Raw genomic sequence first — 10,369 nt, forward strand, 5'->3', positions numbered from 1 at the left:
TCGCCTGTTGATGCTGATCAAGAATATATATGGTTTATGGGGTCGGAAATGAAGCCTTCACTGCCTGCCAAGCTTCAGGCTGAAATTATAAACCCCTGTCTATGTCAATATTTCTCTATTTTATAACACAATTTTGGGTACAAAACAAAGCTTAAAAATATCATAACTACGCCAAAAATGCATTAATTTCCATTCGGAAGCCTGTTCTGTGTTAGTTTTGAATAGATTCACAACTCTGCATACCTAAATTGAAATTTTTTAAATTGTGAAATTTTGATCAATTTTTACGATGTAACCCCTTAAAAGTTTTTGAAAAAATTACAAAAAATTTGTTTCTTCCTTTTCTGCCCAGAAAGATTCGCCTGTTGATGCTGATCAGGAATACATATGGTTTATGGGGTCGGAAATGAATCCTTCACTGCCTGCCAAGCTTCAGACTAAAATTATAAACCCCTGTCTATGTCAATATTTCTCTATTTTATAACACAATTTTGGGTACAAAACAAAGCTTAACAAGAAAGGAAGCTAAATTCGGCACGCCGAAGTTTATATACCCTTGCAGATAGAAATTCTATGACTAGGAATCCATACAATATAAATTATATATATTTGTGTTAAAAAACAATGAAGTAATACCTGCCTTCATTTCATTCACCTATACATATTATATTTGCAGCTTTTCGTTCACAGATTTCCATTTTTCTTCTACATCAAACAATAGTTTGTATGGCACCTATATGATATAGTCGTCCGATTTTCATGAAATTTGACACAAAATTTAAGACTAATATAAAATGGCTACACCTCAAATTTGATGAAAATCTGTTGAAAACTGAAAAAGTTATAATTTTTAATTGTATTAATTTCTCTATCGTTCCTATGGGAGCTATATGATATAGTAGTCCGATTTTCATAAAATTTTACACAAAATTGTAGAGTATAATAAAATGGCTATATCTCAAATTAGATCCAATTCTATTGAAAACTGAAAATGTTACAATTTTTTTTGTAAAAATTTTCCGATCATTCCTATGGCAGCTATATGATATAGTCGTCCGATCCGGCCCGTTCCGACATATATACGAGTGAGAGTATATAGAAGGCTAACTACAAAGTTTCATTTAGATAGCTTCAAAACTGAGAGACTAGTTTGCGTAGAAACGGACAGACGGACAGACGGACAGACGGACAGACGGACAGACGGACAGAAGGACAGACGGACAGACGGACAGACGGACAGACGGACATGGCTAGATCGACTCGGCTGTTGATCCTGATCAAGAATATATATACTTTATATGGTCGGAGGTGCCTCCTTCACTGCGTTGCAAACTTCTGACTGAAATTATAATACCCTGCAAGGGTATAAAAATATCATAACTAAGCCAAAAATGCATTAATTTCGATTAAGAAGCCTGTTCTGTGTTAGTTTTGAATAGATTCACAAATCTGCATACCTAAATTAAAATTTTTAAAATTATGAAATTTGATCAATTTTTAGCAATTTTTACGATGTAACCCCTTAAATTTTTTTGAAAAAATTACAAAAAATTTGTTTCTTCCTTTTATGCCCAGAAAGATTCGCCTGTTGATGCTGATCAAGAATATATATGGTTTATGGGGTCGGAAATGAAGCCTTCACTGCCTGCCAAGCTTCAGACTGAAATTATAAACCCCTGTCTATGTCAATATTTCTCTATTTTATAACACAATTTTGGGTACAAAACAAAGCTTAAAAATATCATAACTACGCCAAAAATGCATTAATTTCCATTCGGAAGCCTGTTCTGTGTTAGTTTTGAATAGATTCACAACTCTGCATACCTAAATTGAAATTTTTTAAATTGTGAAATTTTGATCAATTTTTAACAATTTTTACGATGTAACCCCTTAAAAGTTTTTGAAAAAATTACAAAAAATTTGTTTCTTCCTTTTATGCCCAGAAAGATTCGCCTGTTGATGCTGATCAAGAATATATATGGTTTATGGGGTCGGAAATGAAGCCTTCACTGCCTGCCAAGCTTCAGGCTGAAATTATAAACCCCTGTCTATGTCAATATTTCTCTATTTTATAACACAATTTTGGGTACAAAACAAAGCTTAAAAATATCATAACTAAGCCAAAAATGCATTAATTTCGATTCGGAAGCCTGTTCTGTGTTAGTTTTGAACAGATTCACAAATCTGAATACCTAAATTAAAATTTTTAAAATTGTGAAATTTTGATAAATTTTTAACAATTTTTACGATGTAATCCCTTAAAATTTTTTGAAAAAATTACAAAAAATTTGTTTCTTCCTTTTCTGCCCAGAAAGATTCGCCTGTTGATGCTGATCAAGAATATATATGTTTTATGGGGTCGGAAATGAAGCCTTCACTGCCTGCCAAGCTTCAGACTGAAATTATAAACCCCTGTCTATGTCAATATTTCTCTATTTTATAAAACAATTTTGGGTACAAAACAAAGCTTACAAATATCATAACTAAGCCAAAAATGCATTAATTATGATTAGGAAGCCTGTTCTGTGTTAGTTTTGAATAGATTCACAAATCTGCATACCTAAATTAAAATTTTTAAAATTGTGAAATTTGATCAATTTTTAAAAATTTTTACGATGTAATCCCTTAAAATTTTTTGAAAAAATTACAAAAAATTTGTTTCTTCCTTTTCTGCCCAGAAAGATTCGCCTGTTGATGCTGATCAGGAATACATATGGTTTATGGGGTCGGAAATGAATCCTTCACTGCCTGCCAAGCTTCAGACTAAAATTATAAACCCCTGTCTATGTCAATATTTCTCTATTTTATAACACAATTTTGGGTACAAAACAAAGCTTAAAAATATCATAACTACGCCAAAAATTCATTAATTTCCATTCGGAAGCCTGTTCTTTGCTAGTTTTGAATAGATTCACAAATCTGCATACCTAAATTGAAATTTTTTAAATTGTGAAATTTTGATCAATTTTTAACAATTTTTACGATGTACCCCATAAAAGTTTTTGAAAAAATTACAAAAAATTTGTTTCTTCCTTTTATGCCCAGAAAGATTCGCCTGTTGATGCTGATCAAGAATATATATGTTTTATGGGGTCGGAAATGAAGCCTTCACTGCCTGCCAAGCTTCAGACTGAAATTATAAACCCCTGTCTATGTCAATATTTCTCTATTTTATAAAACAATTTTGGGTACAAAACAAAGCTTACAAATATCATAACTAAGCCAAAAATGCATTAATTTCGATTAAGAAGCCTGTTCTGTGTTAGTTTTGAATAGATTCACAAATCTGCATACCTAAATTAAAATTTTTAAAATTATGAAATTTGATCAATTTTTAGCAATTTTTACGATGTAACCCCTTAAAATTTTTTGAAAAAATTTCAAAAAATTTGTTTCTTCCTTTTCTGCCCAGAAAGATTCGCCTGTTGATGCTGATCAAGAATATATATGGTTTATGGGGTCGGAAATGAAGCCTTCACTGCCTGCCAAGCTTCAGGCTGAAATTATAAACCCCTGTCTATGTCAATATTTCTCTATTTTATAACACAATTTTGGGTACAAAACAAAGCTTAAAAATATCATAACTACGCCAAAAATGCATTAATTTCCATTCGGAAGCCTGTTCTGTGTTAGTTTTGAATAGATTCACAACTCTGCATACCTAAATTGAAATTTTTTAAATTGTGAAATTTTGATCAATTTTTACGATGTAACCCCTTAAAATTTTTTGAAAAAATTACAAAAAATTTGTTTCTTCCTTTTCTGCCCAGAAAGATTCGCCTGTTGATGCTGATCAGGAATACATATGGTTTATGGGGTCGGAAATGAATCCTTCACTGCCTGCCAAGCTTCAGACTAAAATTATAAACCCCTGTCTATGTCAATATTTCTCTATTTTATAACACAATTTTGGGTACAAAACAAAGCTTAACAAGAAAGGAAGCTAAATTCGGCACGCCGAAGTTTATATACCCTTGCAGATAGAAATTCTATGACTAGGAATCCATACAATATAAATTATATATATTTGTGTTAAAAAACAATGAAGTAATACCTGCTTTCATTTCATTCACCTATACATATTATATTTGCAGCTTTTCGTTCACAGATTTCCATTTTTCTTCTACATCAAACAATAGTTTGTATGGCACCTATATGATATAGTCGTCCGATTTTCATGAAATTTGACACAAAATTTAAGACTAATATAAAATGGCTACACCTCAAATTTGATGAAAATCTGTTGAAAACTGAAAAAGTTATAATTTTTAATTGTATTAATTTCTCTATCGTTCCTATGGGAGCTATATGATATAGTAGTCCGATTTTCATAAAATTTTACACAAAATTGTAGAGTATAATAAAATGGCTATATCTCAAATTAGATCCAATTCTATTGAAAACTGAAAATGTTACAATTTTTTTTGTAAAAATTTTCCGATCATTCCTATGGCAGCTATATGATATAGTCGTCCGATCCGGCCCGTTCCGACATATATACGAGTGAGAGTATATAGAAGGCTAACTACAAAGTTTCATTTAGATAGCTTCAAAACTGAGAGACTAGTTTGCGTAGAAACGGACAGACGGACAGACGGACAGACGGACAGACGGACAGAAGGACAGACGGACAGACGGACAGACGGACAGACGGACATGGCTAGATCGACTCGGCTGTTGATCCTGATCAAGAATATATATACTTTATATGGTCGGAGGTGCCTCCTTCACTGCGTTGCAAACTTCTGACTGAAATTATAATACCCTGCAAGGGTATAAAAATATCATAACTAAGCCAAAAATGCATTAATTTCGATTAAGAAGCCTGTTCTGTGTTAGTTTTGAATAGATTCACAAATCTGCATACCTAAATTAAAATTTTTAAAATTATGAAATTTGATCAATTTTTAGCAATTTTTACGATGTAACCCCTTAAATTTTTTTGAAAAAATTACAAAAAATTTGTTTCTTCCTTTTATGCCCAGAAAGATTCGCCTGTTGATGCTGATCAAGAATATATATGGTTTATGGGGTCGGAAATGAAGCCTTCACTGCCTGCCAAGCTTCAGACTGAAATTATAAACCCCTGTCTATGTCAATATTTCTCTATTTTATAACACAATTTTGGGTACAAAACAAAGCTTAAAAATATCATAACTAAGCCAAAAATTCATTAATTTCCATTCGGAAGCCTGTTCTTTGCTAGTTTTGAATAGATTCACAAATCTGCATACCTAAATTGAAATTTTTTAAATTGTGAAATTTTGATAAATTTTTAACAATTTTTACGATGTACCCCTTAAAAGTTTTTGAAAAAATTACAAAAAATTTGTTTCTTCCTTTTATGCCCAGAAAGATTCGCCTGTTGATGCTGATCAAGAATATATATGGTTTATGGGGTCGGAAATGAAGCCTTCACTGCCTGCCAAGCTTCAGACTGAAATTATAAACCCCTGTCTATGTCAATATTTCTCTATTTTATAACACAATTTTGGGTACAAAACAAAGCTTAAAAATATCATAACTACGCCAAAAATGCATTAATTTCCATTCGGAAGCCTGTTCTGTGTTAGTTTTGAATAGATTCACAACTCTGCATACCTAAATTGAAATTTTTTAAATTGTGAAATTTGATCAATTTTTAACAATTTTTACGATGTAACCCCTTAAAATTTTTTGAAAAAATTACAAAAAATTTGTTTTTTCCTTTTATGCCCAGAAAGATTCGCCTGTTGATGCTGATCAGGAATACATATGGTTTATGGGGTCGGAAATGAATCCTTCACTGCCTGCCAAGCTTCAGACTGAAATTATAAACCCCTGTCTATGTCAATATTTCTCTATTTTATAACACAATTTTGGGTACTAAACAAAGCTTAAAAATATCATAACTAAGCCAAAAATGCATTAATTTCGATTCGGAAGCCTGTTCTGTGTTAGTTTTGAACAGATTCACAAATCTGAATACCTAAATTAAAATTTTTAAAATTGTGAAATTTGATCAATTTTTAAAAATTTTTACGATGTAATCCCTTAAAATTTTTTGAAAAAATTACAAAAAATTTGTTTCTTCCTTTTATGCCCAGAAAGATTCGCCTGTTGATGCTGATCAGGAATACATATGGTTTATGGGGTCGGAAATGAATCCTTCACTGCCTGCCAAGCTTCAGACTAAAATTATAAACCCCTGTCTATGTCAATATTTCTCTATTTTATAACACAATTTTGGGTACAAAACAAAGCTTAAAAATATCATAACTAAGCCAAAAATGCATTAATTTCGATTCGGAAGCCTGTTCTGTGTTAGTTTTGAACAGATTCACAAATCTGAATACCTAAATTAAAATTTTTAAAATTGTGAAATTTGATCAATTTTTAGCAATTTTTACGATGTAATCCCTTAAAATTTTTTGAAAAAATTACAAAAAATTTGTTTCTTCCTTTTATGCCCAGAAAGATTCGCCTGTTGATGCTGATCAAGAATATATATGGTTTATGGGGTCGGAAATGAAGCCTTCACTGCCTGCCAAGCTTCAGACTGAAATTATAAACCCCTGTCTATGTCAATATTTCTATATTTTATAACACAATTTTGGGTACAAAACAAAGCTTAAAAATATCATAACTAAGCCAAAAATGCATTAATTTCGATTCGGAAGCCTGTTCTGTGTTAGTTTTGAATAGATTCACAAATCTGCATACCTAAATTAAAATTTTTTAAATTGTAAAATTTTTATAATTTTTTTACAATTTCAATATTTTTGAAAAAATGCCAAAAAAATAATTTTCCTTTTCACGTCGCAGAGAGATTTGATTTTAGAAAATAATTTTTTATCATGCCGATCTGGTAGTTTTACTTTGGAAACAATGAGATTGAATATAATATTAGTCTCTTCGTAAATTAATTGAAAAAAAAACTAACACTTGTTTAAGCTCACTCACTGGAATTACCTTATAAATGGCTGGAAATAGCTGATTCAACAGCACTCGTGCGGTGCGTTGCCTATAAAAAAATGAATTTTGGATGTGCCAGTTGCGCTGGTTGGGATTCCACACGTACGGAAGAGCGAAGGGGCCTGGGCATGGAGCAGTGACTGGTCCCCACCGCTTCTGCTGCTGCTGTTGCTGCTCTGCTCTGCCGATTGTGGTCGTGTCTGGTTTTGGAGCTCGCTGGCTAATCAGTTAGTCTGTTTTTTATTCTTGGCCAGCATGGAGCGGCACTGCGGTTGCCACTGCCATGCCTAAGAGAGAGAAAGAGAGAGAGAGAGCGCAGTCCATCCATCGTTGTTTATAGTTGTTCTTTTGTCGTTGTCGCCGCTGTCGTTGTCGCAATCACAGACGCTTTTAGACAGCGTCGCTGCCTTCGTCAGTTTTTGGGTTCCAATTGTTGTGGACTCGGATTCGGATTCCGCGAGTGTGCTTGGATTGCATAAAGAAAATACGACGGCGATCATCGCTTCGGTTATTTGTTTATTTCATTATCGAGCTCCGTGACGTCACGACGAGCCATGGCGTCGTCTTGGATCATCACCCTAGGCTTAGGCTTGGTTTTATCCGTGGGCGTGCGATCACTGGAGATCGCTAGCATAGATCACCCCTGCGCCTACGCGAACACGGTCAACATTACGGACGGATTGCGGCTGAAGGACGGCTCTTACTCTTACGCCGGAGTGGTGATTCCTCCCCATTTGATGGCCGAGTACAGCTTCAAGGTGATCGACGGTGTGGAGTACCGGGCCAAGAGGCATCTACGCGGCTGTGTCTGCCTGCTGAAGCCCTGCATCAGCTTCTGCTGCCCACCGGATCTGGTGTTTGATGCCAAGAACTGGAACTGTTCTAGGCCCCACCGAATAAGGGAGTCTACTCACGTCGAGCTGACCTACAGCAACAATAGGTCAGTGGAGCAGGTGCGCATTTTGGATAGATTTGTGGTGCGCACGGAGCTTGGATGTCGGAACAAGTTCGTGGACAGGAAGCACGAGAGCTTCTGGCAGTGGGATCTCTTCGAGAATGGTTCCCTTAAAAGGGATTACCGGCTGTGGACCACGGACGAGTACTGCTTCACTCCATTGGAACACAAGCCGGAAGAGTGGGAGCTTACGCCGCTCAACTGCGAGCGCTTCCAGACAGGCTACCGGGTGTGGATATACGCCATTTGTGAGTAGTTGCCTCCTTGCTTTCCAAAAGTTACCTCGTTTCGTAATATTCTTTCAGGTAGTATTATAGCCATAATTATAAACATCTTCATCCTGTCGCTTCTGGGCTCGGTGAGGGATGCGCGGAAGAGCCACTATGGCCAGCTGATCATCTACTACCTCCTCTCCCTCATCGTGGGCTATTCCCTGTTGGTCTACTTGGCCCTCAAGAATCCCATGAAACTGACGCATGCTTCCTGCAGGAATATAGGTGACTGCTAGAGGCCCTATCCTCAATCCTCCCTAACAAAGTTATCTTAATCCACTCAGGCTTCCTGGCCTACTTTTGCGTCCTGCTATCCTTCGTCTTCCTGGCCATTTGCAGCTTCGATTTCCTACTCAAGTTTAGACAGAAGGCAGTGAGAAATTGGGTGCGTCGCCTGTGGTATGGCTTATCAGTCTTGGCTGTGGTGGGACTTCGGTTACTCGTGTCATTTGTCCAGGACTCCAAGCTGCCCAAGCACTACAAGCCAGGCATTGGCAAGGACTACTGCTGGTTTGATGGTGGGTTTTAATGCGTTTAACGTATGTGAAATATTACTTATTCCTTTCATTTCAGTTCGTCTTTGGGGCATTCTGATCTACTATTATGCGCCCATTACCACTTTGCTGTGCTTTAGCATTGTGTGCTGCCTTAAGGCTTACTTTTCCATCTACGAACTCCTGCCGGACACTCAGTACATATTGGGAACACAGTTGAGAATCGTCAAAACCCAGTAGGCGCTGATCTCTAGTGCTAGTTAGTTCATCCTTGTTAGTTATTGACTCTTCCTTTCAGTTTTTACGCCTTCAGTGCCTACATAGTAGGTGTGTTTGCCGTGTGGATCCGTGAGATTATCGTCTACATAATGGCCAGAGTAAGGGAGCATTTCTTTATCATAGACTTCTGGAGTGGCATTTGCATCCTGGGACTGGCCATAGCCGGATTTATTCTGTTACTTGGCAAGAACTTGCATGTGAAATCGTGGTGGGCCATCAATGTGTATGTTAACTTAAACTCAATGGGAAAAAGAAACTTAAAAACTACGTTTTATATTTCTTACTTTCACAGTGAGTCAAGTCAAACAGATCTGAGCGTGATCAATGCTCGCGTCTACAAGTTCGATGAGAAAGGAGATCTCAAGTCTTCAGGTGGTTATTGAAAATGTAATATAACTCAAGCTGAAATTTACCTTACTTGCTTTGCAGATTCACCCTATAAGCCAACAGTGACGTCGCTTTAGTAAACTTTAATATCTACTTATCTTATAATTCATTCAGAGTGTCGCTCAAAAATAAGTCCATAAATTATAAGTGACTCAGTATAATAGGTATAAGTTTGTTAAATAAACTAAGATGATGTCAGTAGAAAAGTGTAGAATTTGCCTTTATTTTTCCACGTTTCATTCTGTTTTCTCGAAAGCCTTAGCTATTTCGATCTTTACTACTAGCGCACTGATTCTACTCGAAAGAAAATCTTCCAGAAATTGACACTCACAAATAACAATTCTATAGATTTTATACTTGTCAACCATTTTCGTTTCCCTGTCCCCCTTCTCCTTTTATTAGCTTTATGAATTTTTGCTTCAAAGCCAAAATATAACTATCATAAGCTACTCCCCGAATATCCACCTCACGAGAGACTCTCCTTTGTGACTTTGTGACGTTCTCTGTGTGGGCTGGGTTTGGGATTAGCGGAGAGTTACTAAGTGGCACGCAAGAAATGTTCAGTTAATGACGCAATTGAGAATGAGCTGACTTTATCCGTATCGCTCTATCGGCCCGAGTATCTGTATCCGTAGCTGTTTCCATCCCTCCGTCTATACAATGTCCGGTGCGCGAATAGTTTCCAATAGTTAAGTAAAATAGTGAATACTGGAGACACTATAACACCCGAGTTATAAGTTTCTTAAGGGGCTAATTATGAAATAGAACAATATCCGGGAAAGCTTTTATTCGGGCCTTTGGCAAGATTTAGAGCATTTATCTTGAATATTAAAACTTTGTGATAAGTTTATTGTTGGTTAAATATAGGTGTGGTAAACTACGATATGTGGGCTTTATCTAAGGCTCTTAAAAAGTATAATAAAAATAATATTTTCTCATAAATAGTTCGCTAACAACTGATAGACCCAAATCATTTAATTAATTAACTAAGGTGTCTTTTCAAATATTTAAACTGTCTTTGTCTTTGG

At 35.7% G+C, this 10,369-nt stretch overlaps 2 protein-coding genes across 2 annotated transcripts in view; one reads left to right on the plus strand and one right to left on the minus strand.

Moving 5' to 3' along the window:
• Positions 1–10,369, minus strand: part of Ptpmeg (protein tyrosine phosphatase Meg) — a 70,184-nt gene that overhangs the window by 30,581 nt on the left and 29,234 nt on the right. The gene's annotated exons all lie outside the window — the stretch shown is intronic.
• Positions 7,051–9,547, plus strand: mthl9 (methuselah-like 9). The gene is made up of 7 exons (XM_020953061.2): positions 7,051–8,157; positions 8,215–8,406; positions 8,466–8,699; positions 8,755–8,911; positions 8,974–9,177; positions 9,247–9,326; positions 9,384–9,547. The coding sequence occupies exons 1-7, from the start codon at positions 7,509–7,511 to the stop codon at positions 9,416–9,418; spliced, it is 1,551 nt and encodes a 516-aa protein (XP_020808720.2). The 5' UTR covers positions 7,051–7,508; the 3' UTR covers positions 9,419–9,547.

Source organism: Drosophila serrata, unplaced genomic scaffold (assembly GCF_035046125.1).
Source record: "Drosophila serrata isolate PLE 108 unplaced genomic scaffold, ASM3504612v1 contig_98, whole genome shotgun sequence".
NCBI lineage: Eukaryota > Metazoa > Arthropoda > Insecta > Diptera > Drosophilidae > Drosophila > Drosophila serrata.